Source organism: Emydura macquarii, unplaced genomic scaffold (assembly GCF_026122565.2).
Source record: "Emydura macquarii macquarii isolate MOO-44397 ecotype Brisbane River unplaced genomic scaffold, CSIRO-AGI_Emac_v2 contig_629, whole genome shotgun sequence".
Lineage (NCBI taxonomy): Eukaryota > Metazoa > Chordata > Testudines > Chelidae > Emydura > Emydura macquarii.
In genome coordinates, this window is record NW_027130766.1 from 3,915,486 (window position 1) to 3,935,148 (window position 19,663).

The following is a 19,663-nucleotide window of genomic DNA, read 5'->3' on the forward strand; positions in this document are numbered from 1 at the left end:
ACCAGCGACTGAGCTGAAGCAGTGAGATCACAGGCCAGTGTCTTCTAACTCACGCAGTTACCTCCAGGGCCCCCACATGGGGGGAAGGATACACTTTACCGGGGCCCAGAGGCCCTGGGGGGCCCGGCCCAGGCTGCAACCCCCATTACCATAAGGAAAAACTTTTCATGGCTCATGAGATTATCTGTATGGGATGAGGGACTGTGGTGTGTGTGTGGGAAGGGGCCCATGTTACAAGTTTGTACCGGGCCCGAAAAAATTATGCTTGGGCCCTGGCTACCGCTAGGCAGCTAACGCCGTGTGTAAGGGCCTGATTTCACCAGGGAACCAAGCCACAGCCTCTGCCATCGGCGCCTCGGCAAAGCAGGCCTGTGCCGGCTGGTGCCCGCTGGCTCTGATGCAATTTGCACCCTCTGAAAACCAGATCCCCACCCGGGTTTCAGTCGGCCCACCTTGGTAAGGCCCATAGCAGAAGGTGCCCCTGGCCAGTGCCAGGTGGGTGGGTGCTGGGAAGGGACTCAGAGCCGGAAGATAAATAACAGTCGAGGCAGGGTGTGCTTGAAGCCCTCCTTTCCCAAAGCTGCTGCTCCCTGATTACGATGCCCCCCTCACCCCCTTTTTTTCCAGACCACATGAAGCGCTGCCTCCCAGCTGGTGGCATGGATCCCTGGCCCCGATCAACAGCAGAAAGAGGACGCCTCGGCTTAAAGGAGCCCAAGCCCGCGGGGCAGCACATCTGCTGCAAACGGCCAAGGACTCTGCCTCGTCGTCCCAGACCCCCCTCGCCCCCTATGGGATTGAGGGTGATTAATTCAGCAGGTGGAGTTTGGGGGGCGGGGAGCCATCGCCCTGCCGTTTCCTTCCCCACTGGCGAAGGCGGGGAAGAGAAGAGGAGGAGGAGGAGGGCACAACGCATCCGAGCTCCCTAAGACCCAGAGGGAGCCCAGGCCGGGGCCGGTAGGCTGTGCCGATTGCAGAAGGGTTGGAGCCTTCGGTCTCCATCACCAGCCATTCAGGCGCAGAAAGAGAGAGAGGAAGAGGAGGAGAAGGGGCGAGGGGCGGGGGAGGGGAATCTCATCACTCCCGGCTGGAAATGGCCTGAGCCGATCCCTTAGGAGATCGAGCGCGCCCGGCCTAAGCTGCCAAGCTGTGGACCAGTCGTGCCTTCTCGCCAACCACCCTCCCCCCCTCCCCCCGCACTCCCGCCCCGGTTTCCCTTGCACAATGCCAGCTGTGGTGTAGGCTAGCCCCTCGCTGCACTGGGGGGGTTCCGGTGATGTGAGCCGGCTGCAGGGAAAAGAGCCATTGGGGGTGAGAGAAGCCAGCCAGACGAGGCCGAGCGAGGCTATGAGGTGTGGGCGGCCGGAGAAGACGCCTCGCTGAACCATGATGAAGACGGAGCCCCACGCCGCCAGCCCCAGCAACGGCAGCGGGAGCCTGAGGAGCTCCTCTCCCCACCGGAACGCCTACGAGGCCGGCATCCAGGCCCTGAGAGCCACAAAGGATGCCCTGGGGGCCGAGAGCGAAGAAGCCAAGAAAGCCAGGAACAAGAAGTATGGGTCCAACGTGCACCGGATCAAGAACATGTTCCTGCAGATGGGGACCGCCCCGCCGGGCGAGGCCGCCTGCGACCTGGCCAAGGCGAAGGAGAAGCCCGTCCGGCTCTCCTTGCCCAGGGCCAGCAGCCTGAACGAGAACGTGGACCACAGCGCGTTGCTGAAGCTGGGCACCAGCGTGTCGGAGAGGGTGAGCCGCTTTGACTCCAAGCCCGACAAGCCGCTCTCCAAGCTCCAGGAGACCCGGAAGATCTTCGAGAGGAGCCTTCAGGAGAAGGAGACCACCAACAAGCTCCTGCTGAGGAAGGAGAGGGCCGGCTTCCAGGACAGGAAGCTGGACGTGGTGGTGAGGTTCAACGGCAGCACCGAGTCCCTGGACAAGTTGGATACGGAGGCCGTGTCGCCCACCGTCAGCCAGCTCAGCGCCGTCTTCGAGAAGGCCGACCTGAGGAACAACCTGCACAAAACCCCCAGCAAAGTGGGGCCCCTCAACTCCAAGATCGTCACCAAGAGGTCCCGGGTCTTCCTCCAGGCCCCGGAAGGGGGCAAGGCGGACGCCAGGGGCGGCGACGGGCCTGCGCTCCCCGGCAGAGCCCGGCAGCTCGAGGGCGACAAGACCCAGCCCAAAGCGGGCGCTGCGGGCGCGGCCCGGTCGGGCGAGAGAGATGCCGCGGCTCCCCGGGCCCCGAGCGTCCAGGAGGTGCGGAAGATCAAGCCGGTGGAGGTGGAGGAGAGCGGGGATTCGGAGCAGGAGGTAGAGGCCGCCGAGCCGGCGGAGGAGCCGGCGGCTGAGCCGAGCAACAACCCCGCCGGCTTCGCTGCCGGGCCTGACAGGGCCGAGGTGATTCAAGCCGAGGTGACGGTGCATGCGGCCTTGGAGAATGGTGGCCTGGCCGCCGAGAAACCCGGCGAGGCCCCGGCCTCCTACGCCGAGGAGGAGAGCAAGGCCGAGGGGCAGGAGGAGGCCGACCTGGGCGATGAGTCCAAAAAGGAGGACTTCTCGGAGGCCGACCTGGTGGACATCAGTGCCTACAGCGGGCTGGGGGAGGATTCTGGGGGGAGCGGGCTGGATGAGGACGAGGAGGCAGACGGGCTGTATGAGCCCGAGTCGAGCTGCGTGGAGATCCCGGGGCTGTCGGAGGAGGAGGAGCTGGCCCCCAGCCGCAAGATCCAGTTCAGCACGGCTCCCATCCAGGTAGGCCGCCAGGCGTCCCCACGCCCTCGCCGGGGTGGGGCTAACGGTGCCCTGTGGGGACAATGCGAGCCGGGGAGGTAATTCCCGCGCTGGGGCACGTGGTGAAGAAGCGTGAGAGCTGGGATGGGAACCCAGCCGTCCCTAGCGTCTAGTGCGCCACCTCCCGGCCACCTGATTGCTCCTGGCCTGTGGGAATTTTCAACGCTGGGGCAGGACTCCCCAGGTTTTCTCCCCGTTGCCCCAAGTTAGCAGTGTGAGATGACGTTTTGTCTTCCTCCGGCCTCTGGCCATGGGTGCAGGACGCTAGGGGTGCTGTGCTCTGTGCCCAATACGTTCTCCATGCACCAGCACCGATGAAATGCAGCCACTGCTGGGGTGGCTGGGTAGCGTCCATTCAGTACACACTAATCCAGGGCTGGGGGTGGGGGATGCGAAGAAATATTGGTCAGGTACAATAGAGCCAACCCCTCACTGGGATGAGAAGTGCCAGGGGGCTTCAAGTGTCTGGGTCTCCCACCCCGGTGAAGGTCTGAGCCAGGAATTGAGCTGGCGAGGCCGGTGAGTGGCGGTACCTAGGTCGCCCCTTACGCAGAACCTGCCTTTCTCTTCCACCATGACGGCAGAGCCGGGGGAGGCTTCAGACACCACCTGCCCGCCCATTCGCGACTCCACAGCCAGGCCGGGCCTGGGCAGCGATTCTCTGCAGGCAGGAGGAAGCTGCCCCCTGGCATTTCAGGCAGATCTGTCTGTCATGGCATCTGTCTGGCCTGGGGCGTGCAGGTTGCTGGATCGAGGTGGGGCCTGAACGGGGTGGGGGCAGGAGAGCATCCTGGAGAGCCCTGGGTCCTCCCTCTGTGTCCGCTCTGCATCTTCTCGGAGGGAGGGACAGCCTCGGGATAAGGATGAGTTCCCGAAGCTGGCAAGGAGGGGGAAGGGAGGGTACCAGCTGTCCGATCCTGTCAGGGGAGGGCTTTCCAGTCACATCTGGGCTCGGCTGCCCTCCCACGCTGCTCCTCTGCCTCACTGGGGGCCTATAAGAAGAGGCTACAGTCACCCTGTGGTCAAAATCTGGTGCCAGATTCCTCCCTGGAGTTACGCCAAGGGCAGCATTTGGCCCAGCGCGTGGGCTGTGGCCAGGTGGCCCGAGGGGAGGGGAGTGGACAGATGCGTGTACCTATGGGCCGGGTGTCAGTGCCCTCGCCACTGTGGTGCCCAACTCACCCTCTGCACCCACCCTGGCCCCAGGAGACGGCAGCTCTGCTGCTGCTGTGTCCCCCGCCCGAGCCCCCGGCAATTCTTGCCCTGCTGATGAAGTGGTGGGGGGGGGTGACTTTTCCAGCCAGGCTCCTGCTCCCCCACCCAGCCCCTTCCTCCTGGAGCGAGCTGGGGCCCAGCGCGTGGCAGGTGCGCAAGCCATTCCGGGCTGGGTCCGACGCAGAGGCTCCGGGAATCGGGCCGCCAATGGCTCGCTGGCGGCCCCGGGGGTCGGCGTGCCTGGGTGGAGGGAGGGCGGCAGGGCCTCGGGGGTCTTTGGGCCAGCCACTCCTGTCTCGATGCCTCAGTTTCCTCACTGGCAGAGCACGGGCAGTCCGGCTGAGCGGGCTCCCTGCAGGGTGGAGGGCTGAGCTCGTGCTTGTCTGGGCGGCAGGGGCTGCGGAGCAGGACTCGTTACTGTCCTGCTGGGGGTGGGGGGCCGTCCCTTTGCCCAGTGAGAGGAGCAGACTAGCACGGCCATAAAGACTTTGCTTGTGGGGTTGCCATGGCTGGGAGGCGGACTGGATGCAGCTGAGGTTTGCTGGCTTTCCATAGTGGCCTACTAGGCGTAGTAGGAGCCTAAGCTGCTGGGCTGAGCTGCGGTGGAGTTGTCTTGGCTTTGTGGGCGGTGATTTTCGGTTGCACCGCCCCCCCCCACCCCTCCCTGCAGTGAGCATCCTAGAGTGACAGGCAGGGGTTTACTGGGCCTGTTCTCCTAATGCTGGGCTCAGGGGGACGATGATCTTCGTAAAACCCTTTCTCCCAGTACCCGGCTGCCTGGGCAGCACGAATGAAGACCCGACTCAGATCAGGGCCCCGCTGCGCGAGGGGCTTGCGCCGCACACAGAGCGGGTGTCCTTGCCCCCGCAGCTCACCGTCTAAATAGACAAAGACAAAGGGAAACAGACTTGCCCAAGGTCACCCAGCAAGTCTGTGGCAGAGCCAGGTCTCCTGGATCCCAGTCCAGTGCTTTATCCACTGGACTGGACTGCCTCTCTCTCCAGTGGCGTACAGCTGCTGGCGTTTATTGTTTGGCTTGTCTCAGCAGCTGGGGTCTCTTGGGAGTAAGGGCTAGCCACGGTCACGTCCCTGAGTGAACAGACAGTGGTGTAGTGTGTACTCCTCTTCCCCTGGGGGGTCGCCTCCGGGGGCCTTGGGGGAGGGGGGAGAATGAGCTCCAAGGCAGAGATGTACCTCGAAGTGATGTGGGGGCAGGGAAGGGAGGGGGGTGGATGCCTGGTATCAGGACTCTGCTGATCTCTGAGCCACCACGTGCCCCGGTGCAGCAGAAGTGAGAAAGGGGAAGTCTCCCCCGCAGCGAGCTGTGAGATATCTTTGCAGCCTCCGGCCCTCTGTAGGATCACCCCGAGCCAGACGGGGAGAGGAGGAAGGGGAGGGGCGACCGCGCCAGCCATCTGGGGCGGGATTTGGAGGTGGGGAGCAGAAAGATGCATGGCGCCTGTGTGTGGTGTGGGGGAGGGACGGACGCAGAGGGAGGGAGATGCCTGAGTGTCGTGGCGAAGGGGTGCTGGGCTCCCCTGCTGTCAGCTGGCAGGGAAGTTAACATGCCCACATCCCTAAGCTGCCATGCCGGAGCTGGCAGGGGCCCATCTGGGCTCCTGATTCTAGATGGACCTGGGGGCAGACTGTGCCTGCCGGCCCGTGGCAGAGGAGGGAGCAGGGGTTCACGGTTGCTCTCTTAGATAGTCGGGCACAAAGCTCCTGTTGTGGGCACCAGCCTATCCCATGGGTAGGACGATGCCCCACAGCCTGGGAGGCGTTTCCTCGTCTGAGAGGTGCTAGCTGGTCCAGAATCCAATCAGAGCCATCGCAGCCCCCCCAACCTTTTCCTGCTGCGTTGCTAATGATCCCCTCTGCTGGCCCAGGCATGGCCGGCGGGTTGCGATGCCAGAAAGCACGGTGGCGATGCCCGGGGGGGTGATGGACTCCCGGGGGCCATGCAGCTATTTCTGTGCATTAGCTACTTGCTCGCACTTGTATTCCCCTTGACTGGGTGAACAGCAATTGCTCTGTCTGTGAATTCGGTTATTTATAGAGACGTGTCCCCGATTCCGTCGCTGAATCAGTTGCACCTGTGGGTTGCTGGGGCAGGTCACTGGTGGGCTGTGTTTGAGGAACTCTCCAGGCCAGAATTCCCCCGAGGGATCTGCTCCTTTCCAGACACTGAAGCAGCCGGGGTTTTCAGAGTGCAGCAGAGTAGGCACATGGAGGGTGCGGGGAGCCTGTGAATATCTCGCCAGCAGTGTCACAGCCAGAGCTATTGGGGAAAATCTGGCCCTTTAGGGGCCTAAATGGGATCTGAGCCCTTTGGAAAATTTGGCCCTGGTTGTGGTGTTGAGCCCTGGGTAATCCAGCCCAAGGACTGTGACTGGGGGGGATGGTCACGTGCTGTGTTTTAAAGCCTGTTGAAATGGTACTGCACAGGCAGCAAAGGGAGCTTAGGAGCACCAGGCGTGTATTATCGTAGGGCCTACCAAAACTGTTCGCTGGTGTGTTTTTTCTCATTTGTGTGGGGGAGGGGCACATTTCAAATTGGGAGGGCGTCCATCAGCAGATCGGGAGTGAGGGCGAATTCTGGGCCTGGGTTCCACGGGATTCTCTCTCATGCTGGAGTCACTGCGGCCGGGAGCTGGGCCAGGCTGGACTTTCTGCCAGAACAACAGGGTGTTAAAATCCCCTCCACTGCCAGCCACCATGCTGGGACCCACAGATGCATCAGCGTGCCCCCCGTGGGGAATGGGAGTCAGGGGACACGCTTGCTTCCTGTCATTGCCAGATCTTTTCATGCCTGGCTGTCCCTCCCCTCCCCGCCGACTGCTTCTTTATGTCGTATACGGATACAGCGCGTTAGCCTCTGATCGTTGACATCAGCAGCAAAACTCCCCTTCATACCGACGGGGGAGGAAGATCAGGGCCAGGCTGGAAACATACAACCCTGCGGAGTTGCTATTATATATATTACGGTACTTCTGGAGGCCCTGTTATGCTAGGCCCTGTACATAGACAGTTCCTGCCTCAAAGAGATTTGCAGTCTAATCAGGCCAGACCAACGATGGGCGGGGGGATGATCCAGATGTGGCGGTGCAGGCTGTCAACGTGAGTACGTCCCAAGCCACCAGCGGGCTTGTCCCGAGGCAGCTAGCCTGTGTCACTCTGTTTTTGCTGCTTTTCTTACCCAGGATAGCTATGTTAAAGCTGCACAGCAGCGCCTGCCCGGGCTCTGATCACTTTCCCTTGCAGTGAAGGCCTACCCTAAGAGACGCTCTGCTAGCCGCCCTCCTGGCAGGCCCCGCTCAAGGGCTGAGCGACCCGGCAGGGTTTCCTCTGCCCCTCAGAGCCACCCTGCTAACGGGAGCCCCTGCCTGGGGGCGGGGTGGCGATGTTGTCTGACGGTATTGCTGACGATGCACAGGCCAGAGAGAATCCAGCTACCTCTCCTGTAGCTGCGCAGCTCTGCAACGTCCCGGCAGCCAAGCCTGCATGCCCGGAGGTCACCCAGGGAGCAAAGACGTGTAGCGAGAAGCTTCTCCTTTTTCTGAGCGCAACCTCGCTGTAAAACAAGCCCATGGCCTAGAGCATTCCTCTACCTTTTTGACCCCAGGGACCGGCTTGTTGCCTTCCTAAACCACGTCGGGGAGATCTCAGGGACCGGCATCGGTTGTTGAAAAACACCGACACTAGGCCATCACCTCATGGCCTCTGGGAGCATGGGGTCCTCCAGCGCTAGATGCCCGTGAGGCTATAGCTGCTCCAGTAGCACCTCTGTGGAGCAGCACAGCGGGGGATCTGTAACGTTTGCTGACCAGCGGCTTGCATAACATGCACAAGAAGAGATGTTTATGCACGTGTGGCCCACAGAGTAGGGAGCTGTTCTGTTTTGGCTCTTCTTCTACCGCGGGGCCCCCTTCAGAGGGTTTGGTGGGAGAAGAACCCTCCTCAGGGGACTGATGTTCCATTGCTCAATCGTTACATCGATGGGTGGTTTGGGCTTGTTTGGGCTGGGTGGGGAAATGGCAAGGGCTTGTCTGGCGTGTTTGGAGAGAGTTGAACATTCCCCGATCAGCTGGCGTTGCGTGTTTTTCTCTCTGCCGCCCAAAATGCCCCTGGGAGGGAGCTTCAGCACAAACAGCTTCCTCCCCAGACAATCCAAATACCTAGAATACCTAACGTGAGTGGAGCAGAAGGAGCAGATGCAATGCCATCATCTGTGCCATGCCTACAGAAGCTGCCTGCAAGGAGAGAATTGGCAGTGCTCCTTGGTACGAAGCCCTGAGCCTCCCACCACGAGGGCAGAGTCATGCCATGCCCAAGTACCAGCACCCACCCCCGGCAGAAGGCATCGCGCGCTCAGAGGTGGAGGTGGGCTGCTGAGCAGATAGGGCTGGCCAGCAAACGTGGGGAGCGGTTGACATGGGGGGCTTTGGGTTACAGCGCACATAGCTGGGGGAGCTGTAGGGTCTTGGCTTGGGGTCAGTTTCTGCCAGGAAAGGGAACTGGGTTAGGGCGCAGAGGCCAAAATGCCGTGGGGATCAGAACCATGGAGCCGTGCATTTGGAAGGCTGGGAGCATCACAATAAATAACACAGCACTTTCCGTCCCCGGATCTCGAAGCCCCTCGCAGAGTGGTCTGGGTAAATCAGGCCTGTTGGTTTGACCTCAGTAGTATGCAAGGTCTTGGAAAAAAATCTGAAAGAGAAAGTAGTTAAGGACATCGAGGTTCATGGTAATTGGGATAAAATACAACATGGCTTTACAAAAGGGAGATCGTGCCAGACCAACCTGATCTCCTTTTTTGAGAAGATAACTGATTTTTTTAGACCAAGGGAATGCAGTGGATCTAATTTACCTAGATTTCAGTGAGGCATTTGATTCAGTTCCAGAGGGGGAATTATTAGGACAATACGGGGATTATTATGAAAATTGAAAGGCAGATAAGAAACTGGTTAAAGGGGAAACTACAACGGGTCATACTGAAAAGTGAACTGTCAGGCTGGAGAGAGTTCCTCAGAGACTCAGGGATCAGTCTTGGGACCAGTCTTATTTAACCTTTTTATTACTGACCTTGGCACAAAAAGTGGGAATGTGCTAATAAAGTGTGCGGATAACACAAAGTTAAGAGGTATTGGCAATATCATGGTGATAATGGTATCGGGATATCATACAGGAAGGTCTGCATGACCTTGTAAACTGGAGTAATAGAAATAGGATGAAATTTAATAGTGGAAAGTGCAAGTTCATGCATTTAGGGACTAACAACAAGAATTTTTGTTATAAGCTGGGGATGCATCAGTTGGAAGTGACAGAGGAGGAGAAGGACCTGGGCATATTGGTTGATCAGAGGATGACTATGAGCCGCCAATGTGTTGTGGCCATGAAAACAGCTAATGCAGCCCTAGGATGCATCAGACGAGGTATTTCCAGTAGAGATAGGGAGCTGTTAGTACTGTTATACAAGGCGCTGGTGAGGCCTCATCTGGAATACTGTGTGCAGATCTGGTCCCCCATGTTTAAGAAAGATGAATTCAGACTGGAACAGGTGCAGAGAAGGGCTACTAGGACTACTGGACTACTAGGACTACTGGAAAACCTGCCTTATGAGAGGAGACTCAAAGAGCTTGGCTTGTTTAGTCTAACCAAAAGGTGGTTGAGGGGAGATATGATTGCTGTCTATAAATACATCAGAGGGATAAATACCAGGAGGGAGAGGAATTATTTAAGTTCAGCGCCAATGTGAACACAAGAACTAATGGATATAAACTGGCCATCAGAAAGTTTAGACTTGAAATTAGACGCAGGTTTCTAACCATCAGAGGAGTGAAGTTCTGGAACAGCCGCCCAAGGGGAGCAGTGGGGGCAAGAGACCGAGCTGGCTTCAAAACTGAGCTTGATACGTTTATGGAGGGGATGCTATGATGGGACAGCCTAATTTGGCAACTGACTGATCTTTGACTACTGATGGTAGATATGCCCAGTGGTCTGTGATGGGACATTTGAGGCGGTGGGTGCTGAGTTATTACAGAGAATTCTTTCTTGGGTGTCTGGCTGGTGAGTCTTGCCCACACGCTCAGGGTTTAACTGATCACCATATTTGGGGTCAGGAAGGAATTTTCCCCAGGGCAGATTGGCAAAGGCTCTGAGGGCTTTTCGCCTTCCTCTGTAGCATGGGGCCTGGTTCACTTGCTGGTGGATCCTCTGTACCTTAAAGTCTTTAAACCATAATTTGAGGACTTTAATAACTCAGTCGTAGGTTAGAGGTTTATTACAGGAGTGGGTGGGTGAGGTTCTATGGCCTGTATTGTGCAGGAGGTCAGACTAGATGATCATATTGGTCCCTTCTGACCTTAGAGTCTATGAGGAGGCCGGCTTCCACCTTACTGGTGGGGAAACTGAGGCAGGGGGGCGGTCAACCCATTTGCCCAAAGTCAGCAGAGAGGCCGGGTTAAAACCTGCGTCTCAGTTATGCTCAGATGCCCCCCACCAGTCACCACCGCCGCTCAGCCCATCATCGTCACGGCAAATCCCAAAGGGACATGGCCTCCTTGCAAATCAAGTGCTGCCCCCATCGACCTGTGGCGAGGTGCTGAAGATGGTGTGAGCGTATACGTTGTTTATGTCCATCGCTGGCTGTCTTGTCCCGCCACCGAAGCTTCCAGCACTCCCGTGATCGCCGCCCGTGCAGCGGCATTCCTTGGTACACCCGCTTTGAGGCTTGTTGGTTTTCCACATCAAGCAAGCTGCCAAAACCGAAGCAGCGCTGGTGCAGCTGGGTTCAGATTCGAACATCCTCAGCTCTGATCTTCTCCTGCCGCGCGACAGGGAGCAGCCGGCGGAGAGAACGAAACTCAAAAATGGCAAGCTGGCGCGCGTCAGCTTTCCCCAGCACCCACGTTTCCCCGCCACCCCACGGTGTGACTGCGGTTCGGAGCTTCATAGCGAGCTGGGTGCCATGACGCCCCCACAGAGGCTGCTGCGGGGAGAGAAAAACATGGCAGTCACTGCTGCTGGATGACCGAGGTTGGCCGAGCTGGTTAATCGAGAGAAAACCAAGTCCCTGGCCGTTGCCCGCCCGCAGCCTCCAGCTCAACATTAACCTGTCCAGACGGAGCAGCCAGCCCAGTTGGGCGGAAGAGCTGGTCTTATGGCCGTTGTGCTGGGCCCTGCACGCGCTGGGTATCACAGGGCTTTGCTCTATATCCCATGACACTGATCCCTAATACTCTTTCGTTCCGAGGGTTTAGCAGAGTGGTGTTATCCCTTCTCCCGCTAGCCCGCTACAGCTGTAATCCTCTCTCCGGGAGAGGTAGATGCTTTAGCGGAGAACCCGGCTGGGCTGGCTCCAGCTGACGTCTGCTCTGCCTGTGTTCCCAGCTAGGTGAAGGTGGGCAGTCTGGGGGGCCCCGAGAGGGGATTGCGGACCGTTCCCCGAGCTACGAGGGAGGAAGCCCACGTGGCCTTTGCCCTGGCGGGTGGAGCCGTCGACTGTCCGCACGTATCTCACAAGGAGAGATCGAACACCCCAAGAGAGGTGGCCTGCTCCCACCCTGGGCAGCTGTCTCTTCCCTTAGCCCCAGCTCCGGCCAGGAGTGGCGGGGCATGGACAAGAGTAAGGGGCGGGGGCCTGACATTAAAAGTTTGGGAACCGCTGCTTTAGCCGGAAGCCGCACTGAAATGAAAGGCTGGTGTGGTCGGCCCCATGGCAGACGTGGGTCCCAGGCCCCAGTCCTGTGGGTCTTGCTTATGGGGGTGTTGCAGGGGCAGCCTGGGTCTCTCCCCCACCTCCCGGCTGCAGCTCTAGCGAGTTCAGATTCTCAAAAATGCGGGGCCTGGCCCTTTGGTAGCCGGGTCTCCGGCGCCCGTGCTCCTTGGGGGCCTTCCCAGTGGCGACGCGGGGGCGAATCCTCCACGGGTGCCATTGGGCAGCGCTGGGCTGCAACGGGCCGAGGCCCAGTCGCACTTCAACGGAGGCTCTCGCCTGTCCTGTGGGTGGGGCGGGATGGGAAGGGGGGAGCAGTGAGGTGAGTCCGTAGGATCCCCGCTGCTGCGTGCCGGGAAAGGAGAGGAAACCATCCCTCTAGGAGCTCAGAAGAGAGCCAGCTGCGCCGTGGTGCCAGGTGTTTCGAAGTCCGTTCAGCTCACTCCCGAACCGGGACGTTTCCGGTATCCTACCAGCAGCTACACCCTCCCTCGGAGCCGTTAGCATCCAGCTGTGGCAGTGCCCCCTCTGAACACTCCTGAAGGACAGCAGCTGCCCCATGATGGGAATTAATGGGACCTGGGATTTACTGTGTTATACGAACAGAAAGGCCCAGCTACAGTGGGTGTCTTTGCTTTTATCTTCCTGCTTTGAACAGCTGGTGGGATCAATACCTCTTCTCTGGCCTTTTGTCTGGGGTGTGTATTATTGGCCTATAAATCCTCTTTCTCTGCCTCCCCCCCACCCTTTTTCTCTCTGTTGTTGCGCGTGTGTGCCCGTGTGTCCTGCTCCGCTCATCTGTTTCGTTTGGACCTCCTCGGAATAAAGCGAGGAGCTGGCGGGGGAGGATTGGATGGAGGTCTCCTAGAGGTCACTTGATTAGACTATAAAGAGCCTTTCAATTGTAAAAGCGCGAGGCCAGCAGCGGGCGATGGGCCGAAGTTCTGCGCTGACGTAAAATCTTAGAAACCCTCGGTAAAATAAGCAGCGGCCTGCAGAGCAAAGCAGCTTTCTAGTGTCGCTGAGTGAGCTTCCAAAGGCTAGTTTTCCGATGGGCAGAGAGATCAAGGGCCCTCGCTTGGGATCAGAATGCAGCGTGCAGGGGTGCCAGGCGCACACATGGGATTTGCAGGGTGGGAAGATCACCCGTGCGCGATACGAGTTGTAAAGGGCCGTGCATCGCAATGGGCATGTTGCAGAGATCGCGCGTGGAACGTATCCTGCACTAGCGACGATCCTGGCGTTTGTCTGCAAATGCATGGCGTGCATCACCCATGCGTGATCCTTGCACTTCTGTCTCTATAGGCTGCTGCTGCCTGGACTGAGTACCGTGCATGCTCCCTGTCTTCCCCCGTATTGTGCACACGCCCCCAGCTCTGGCACAGGCTGCACAAAAATGAAAGAGAAAATGTACTCCCCATGGGCTTCTCAGTTTGTTGCTAGTTTCCCTGGTGACTGCATGGAAACTGACCAGCACAAGGGCTGCAAGAAAAACTGGACCACTTCCTTCCTTCCTTCCTTGGGTGTGAAAGAAGTGTCTCCCACCCCAGCCTCCACGGCTTTGTGGCTACAACTGGCCGTGAGGCGTGAGCATACGGGAGCTGCACGGGCTGTAGCAAAGACACCCTTGCCAGGGGTTGTTAGCCTGCCCAGTAGATCTCTGCAGTTGTCAAGTCTGTGCCCCTCGCTCCGACTCTTTAAGGAGATGGGCAGATCTCAGCCACCCCCATCTTGGCAGCTTCTTCGTACTGTGTCTTACGTACAGAGCCGCTCTTGTGATTTGATCGTGAGTCTCACGTTATTTGGGGGGGAGGGGCGTGTTTGTAAATCCCCAGCTCCTGGACTCATGTGATTACACGAGAGTCTGAGCTTTCTTTTAAAAATAAACACGTCTCTGGGGCCGTAGCGATGCCATTGTATCTCTGTAATGTAGACGCTTCCTCCATCCATGGAAGGGGTGTTCACATCAGTGTGGTAAGCCACTTCTCTGAGCAGTGGTAGCTAGGGAGTTGGATGAATTCTTCCATCCACCTAGCCACATCTACACCTGGGATTAGGTCAGCTTAGCTATCATGCGTAAGGGTGTGAATTTTTTCCCACTGAGTGACGTAGCTAACTTGCTCTAAATTTTAAGTGTAAACCAGGCCAAATAATTAGTTTGCAGCAAGCTGGGGTGTGAATTTACCCTGCCCTCTCCTGCCACTGTCTTAACTGGCCATGTGGACCCTGCTGACAGGCAGCACCAGTTTGTTCATGTGCTTTGATCCAGTCTTCTTTGAAACGGGACGAATCAAAGCCCATTAACAAACTATTAATGTACATCGGCCGGGTCTACATGGACAGTCAGTCCACGGCAAGCTAGCGCAAGGTGGATTCACACCCCAGCTTGCTGCGAATTGATTAGCATCCGATTACAGGTCCATTTAGCATCCATTACGGGTCAGTGTGTTGCTGGTCCCCTCCTCTGCGCCGAATCTGAGTCTGTTCCAGCACAGGCTAGGGGATGTTGGCGCTTTAGCTCGCGCTGCAGCAGCTGACGCTTTTAGCCCTGCTTTGATACCTGGGTCGCCTAGGTCTGGCTGAGAAGAGCTTGAAAAGGTGAGCTTTAAAGGCCTGAAAAGCAGAAGGTGGCAAAAGGAACCTCAAATGTCTCATATTTGGCTTAAAAATCGTGAGGGTTTTGTTGTTGTTCTCGTGATTTTTTGGGGCGGGGGCCTGACTCATGATCCCTGGGACCAGAGAATGAGTGCCCAGGGGAGGAGGGTTATTTATGATTTGCCTCACTGCAGCGACTCGGAACCCCAGTCATGGACCAGGACCCCATTGCGCTAGGTGCTGTACAAAGAGAACAACTCTGTGTGATCTAGGGCCCAGGCAATCCAGCCCTGCAGGGGGTTTTCAGGAGAGGCGTGACGGAGGGAAGGGGGCATGGCTCTGACTGTGTCAAGGGAGGAGGTCCCAGGCATAGGGGGACTAATAGGGCCCAGAGTGGAGGAAGGAGCAGTTGGCCGAGGTGTTTGGGCAGAAGAGAAGGCAGTGAGGGATCCCTGGATTTCTTCCAAGAGAAGCCACCAGATATGGACTGTGGGGCTTCGGGTTTTGTTTTGCCATGAGCGTTGGCACAGAGCATTGTAGCCCTGGTCCTTGGCCGGCTTGCAGAGAACCTCATCACCCTCAGCGCTTTAACCCCGGCTCCCATCCTGGAGGCTTTTTGCAGGGAAACCTTCTTTCCCGTGTCAGCCCGAAAGCATCCTGTAGAGGCTCCCCGCCAGCTGATGCTCCCTGGCCATCAACAAAGAGACCCACTCACGCCCTCCATGCCGTCTTCCACATCCCACGCCTCGTGCATTGCACTGTCAGGCCGAGGCTTGCCAGAGTCCTGTGGATAAAGGCCCCTCTGTGCCCTGAGCGTGGGGCTTCTCCAGGTCCTGGCAGTCTTCATTCACCCCGTTAGCCGGTGAGACAGAAGGGAATCTGAGAGCTCTCCTCCCGCAGGTGGATGTCGAGGGGCTGGGAGGTCGCTCTCTATGGACTTGCCTAGCTGCAGAACTGGGTTTCCAAAGGCAGAGGGGGGTTCTGTGTCTCTGCTGCGTCTGTTTAACCATCTGCAGCAGGGAGCTGGGCTGGCCGCCGGGATGTTGCACTATGTACCAGCAGACACGTGCGTGGCCATGCATATGCACGTGAGCGTCCGCGCTCATGCATGTGCGCACACATTTCTGTATGGGTGCGAGTGTACGCCCTACGTCCGCGCACGCCTGCTCGTACGTGTGCACACGCACCCACGTGTGCACAAATACTTGCATACACACATGATGCCGCTTGACACTGTCTCACATGACACATGCTAGGGAAAGATAGCCTAGACTCTAGATGAACCTGTTCTAAGGTGGGTGCACAAAAAGGCTGGAAAACTGTACTTGGAGAGTAGTTATCAATGGTTCACAGTCACGCTGGAAGGGCATCTCAAGTGGGGTCCCGCAAGGATCTGTCCTGAGCCTGCTTTTATTCAATGTCTTCATCAATGATGCTTATAAAATTTGTGGACAATACCAAGTTGAAAGTCGTTGCAAGCGCTTTGGAGGACAGGGTTAGAATTCAAAATGATCTTGACAAACTGTAGAAATGGTCTGAAATAAACAGGCTGAAACTCAGTAAGGACAAATGCAAAGTCCTGCACTTAGGAAGGAACAATCAATCGCACGGATACAAACCGGGAAATGACTGCCTCGGAAGGAGGACTGCAGAAAAGGACCAGCGGGTTATAGTGGATCACAAACTAAACAGGAGTCAACAATGTAACACTGTCGCACAAAAAGCAAACATCATTCTGGGATGTGTTAGCAGGAGTGTTGTAAGCAAGACAGGGGCAGTAATTCTTCCATTCTACTCAGCATTGATAAGGCCTCGGCTGGGGTAGGCTGTCCAGTTCTAGGCACTGTGCTTGGGGAAAGAGGTGGACAAATTGGAGAAAGGCCAGAGGAGAGCAACAAAAATGATTTAAAGGCCTAGAAAATATGACTTACTGGGAAAGATTGAAAAAACTGTGTTTCTTTAGTCTGGAAAAGAGAAGGCCGAGGGGGGACGGGGTAACGATTTTCAAGTACAGAAAAGATGGTTATAAAGAGGAGAGTGATAAATAGTTTTGCGTAATCACTGAGGACAGGACAAGAAGCAATGGGCTTAAATTGCAGCAAGGGAGATTTAGGTTGGACATTTGGAAAAGCTTTCTACCTGTCAGGGTAGTTAAACGCTCGTTAAATTACCTAGGGAGGCTGTGGAATCTCCATCAGCGGAGGTTTTTAAGAACAGATTAGACGACCACCTGTCAGGGGTGGCGTAGGTAATCCTCAGCCGGCCTCTCGAGGTCTCTCCCAGCCTTCCACGTCTCTGATTCTAGGCACACACACGTTAGGTATGTGCACATGCTCTCACACCTGTGCACATGCACCCAGAGGAAGATTCACGCCCGCGACATTCCTGGATCTCCTAGTGGGCAGTAGCGGGGCGCTGAACCCAGAGTCCAGTCTGGGTGGGCTCAAAGATCCAGCTCCGGTTCTTCTTCCCAGGGAATAGACAGCCCAGTGGAAACGTATGCCTGCCTGACGCTAGTCTGCTCTCCCTGGCTGGACACATGCACGGGGAAATCTTGGCCTGAAGTCGTGTGCTTTCCTCAGATGACTGCCAGGCATGACTCCCATGCGTGTGCTCCGCCACTCTGAAGCCTGTAGCGCTGGAGAGATCCATTAACTCCCTAGCTGGGAGTGCTTGGCAGCTTGTGTGTGGGCTGGGCTGCTGGTACAGCTCGCTTTGATTCTCACGTCCGCAGGATAGGGAGGGTCTGCAGTGCACAGGGATCTTCCCAGGGCGGGAGAGCAGGCCTGGCTGGCGGCACGTCTCCTGCCATCATCGGGGTAGCCGTGGTTCTGCTCTGTTTGGGTTGCTTGCGAGGGTAACGCAGAGGAGCAGTTCAGCCCCACGGCTGCTCCGGGACCCAGTTCAGTGCCCACCTTGTGCCCCCACCGGCTGGGCTCCTGATCTCTCGGGGGGGCAAGGGGGCTCACTCTGTGGATAGGAGACAGCTGCCAAAGCTGTTGGTTATTTGCTGTGGCCTGGTCCAATGCCCAGGGAAGGTCCTGGAAAGGCTCCTGTTGACTTAGGATCAGGCTGTGTAACGTGCGTGTCTGTGCCGCCCCAGCACCCCAGCTGGTGGCTGGGCTCCGGTGATCCAGGAGACAACAGCGGGCGTCCGACCCTTTGTGGTTAAAACCCCCAGCGCGCCCTCCACCTGGAGCTGCGGACTCCTCCCCCACTCCCGATGAGGCTCGGACGCCAACTGGTTTCACGTCGGCCGCCAGATGGTCCCGACTTCCCGTCCCGAGTGAGCCGGGCTGGATAGGAACCTGCGGCCTCTGAAAACCGTGTTCCCCCAGCCTCTGTGCAAATATCCGCCCCCCCCTGCCCCGGAAGAGGCTGCGCACTGGGACCCGAAAGAGGGTTTTCTAGTTAGGTAAATAACGGTCCATGCATTTGCCTACCTCAGCTCTTTATCTGTCTAGCTGTCTGTCCCCATGCATGCACGTCTTTCTGTCTGTCCCCATACGCCACACCTCCCCCCATCCGCCTGCCCTGTGTGGCTCCTGTCACACCCTTCCCCCCACCCCGCAGTTCCCAGGCTCCCTGGGTATCACAGTTGCGGGCGTCGCGCTCTCCCCACCCCCCCTGTGTCTCACGCTGGCTCCAGCCGGTAATCGAGCCCCACAGGCTGTCGCAGGGGAAACGAAGCGTGAAAACTCTTCCTCGCCAAGCCCAGGACGGTGCTAATTAATCTGCCAGCGCGGCCGTTGCCTGCCACCATCCGGGCCTCCCCAGCACGGATGTCGCCTGCGAAGCCCGGGCACGACACGCACGCTTGTCCGCCCCCCCAGTTGTCCTGCCCCCTCATCCTTCTAGCTCTGTTAAGGCTGCGTGCGGTCCCTCCACCCTGCAATCTCACATCTCCGAGACCCCCAGGTCTAACTTCAAGAGAGCGTCCCGGTTCCGTCTCCTTCCTCCCTTCCTCCCTGCCCCCTGCCGTTCCATCAGCTTCTTCCGCTTGACCCCGTTCCAACTTGGCTCCTCTGCGGCCCCTGCCCCCTCCCACCCTACCCATCCACACACAAGCCTGGGCCCAGACCTTCTCCGCGTGCCACGGCGGAGGGGCAGGCAGTTTGCCGGGGAGGGCGAAGTACCTTTTAGTGGAAGGCCTCAAGCCAAACATGCTGGGGGTTGTAGGAAGCCAGGGAAGCCTCTTGAAACTGGCCCATAAGGGAGAGGTGTGCTCTGGCACCCTAATCTCAGAGAGAGCCCTCGGGGGGGTACCCTACGCTGGGTGTCCCTTAGGAGCTGTTTAGCTCACGCTGGCTTGGGCAAAGCTCTGCGTAGCTTTGGCACCGTGAGCGTGGCAGACGCTCGTCAGGAACCGTGCGAGTCTGGTGAAAGCTCCGCTGGGATCTTCCAGCTGTCCTGCATTGTCCAGCCCCACCACGCCAGGCTGCAGCAGCAGACACGTGGACAGAGCGTTCCTCACCCCGGGGAGTCCTGATTTCAGCTGGGCAGGGGCTGACTTTCATTCTGTGTCTGTACAGCTCCTAGCGCGGTGGGGATCTGACCTCTGTGTCTGTACAGCTCCTAGCGCGGTGGGGATCTGACCTCTGTGTCTGTACAGCTCCTAGCATGGTAGGGATCTGATATCTGTCTGTACAGCTCCTAGCACGGTGGGGATCTGATCTCTGTGTCTGTACAGCTCCTAGCACGGCAGGGATCTGATCTCTGTCTGTACAGCTCCTAGCATGGTGGGGATCTTATCTCTGTCTGTACAGCTCCTAGCACGGTGGGGATCTGATCTCTCTCTGCACAGCTTCTAACACACTGAGGATCTGATCTCTCTGGCTGTACAGCTCCTAGCACGGTGGGGATCTCGTCTCCCGCAGTGTCTGTCGAGGCTACTGTAAGTTAAATAATAATTTACCAGTTGCCGAGGTGACGCTTGCGAAGGGGCCTCTGCCTACAAAGCTGGCCCCATTGCTGGAGTCAGCGAGGGCTGGCACAGCTGTGGGTGCTGCTGGCACCCACCTGGCAGCAGACTTGAAGCTGGCATGAGCATGGCCGAGGCAATGCTAAGGCAGCTCATGGAAATGTTTCAGGCCGTCTTAGCCCTGAGTGGTGCAGGAGGGAGGGGGGGGGGGGCGTCGAAGTCACTAGGAGCCCAGAGTAGGAGATAAGAAATGTTTGCTCCGGAGCCGTACAGCACCGAGCGCCTCCCGCCTGCAGCCCTGACACCGGTAGAAATGCCTGGCCAGGTGGCTGGACACTTGATTTACACCTCCTCAGTCTAGAGGGCTGGTGGCGCTCAAAGGCGTGTACGTGTAAGGGCGTGAGGGGGTCCATCTGCCTCCCTGGTCT

At 57.9% G+C, this 19,663-nt stretch overlaps 1 protein-coding gene across 1 annotated transcript in view; it reads left to right on the forward strand.

Moving 5' to 3' along the window:
* Positions 1 to 1,029: 1,029 nt before the first annotated feature.
* The window catches only part of PPP1R9B (protein phosphatase 1 regulatory subunit 9B), a 71,583-nt gene continuing 52,949 nt past the window's right edge, over positions 1,030 to 19,663 (forward strand). Inside the window, exon 1 of the mRNA XM_067540958.1 lies at positions 1,030 to 2,751. Coding sequence (XP_067397059.1) covers positions 1,387 to 2,751 — 1,365 coding nt within the window. The 5' untranslated portion in view covers positions 1,030 to 1,386. The remainder of the gene's footprint in view (positions 2,752 to 19,663) is intronic.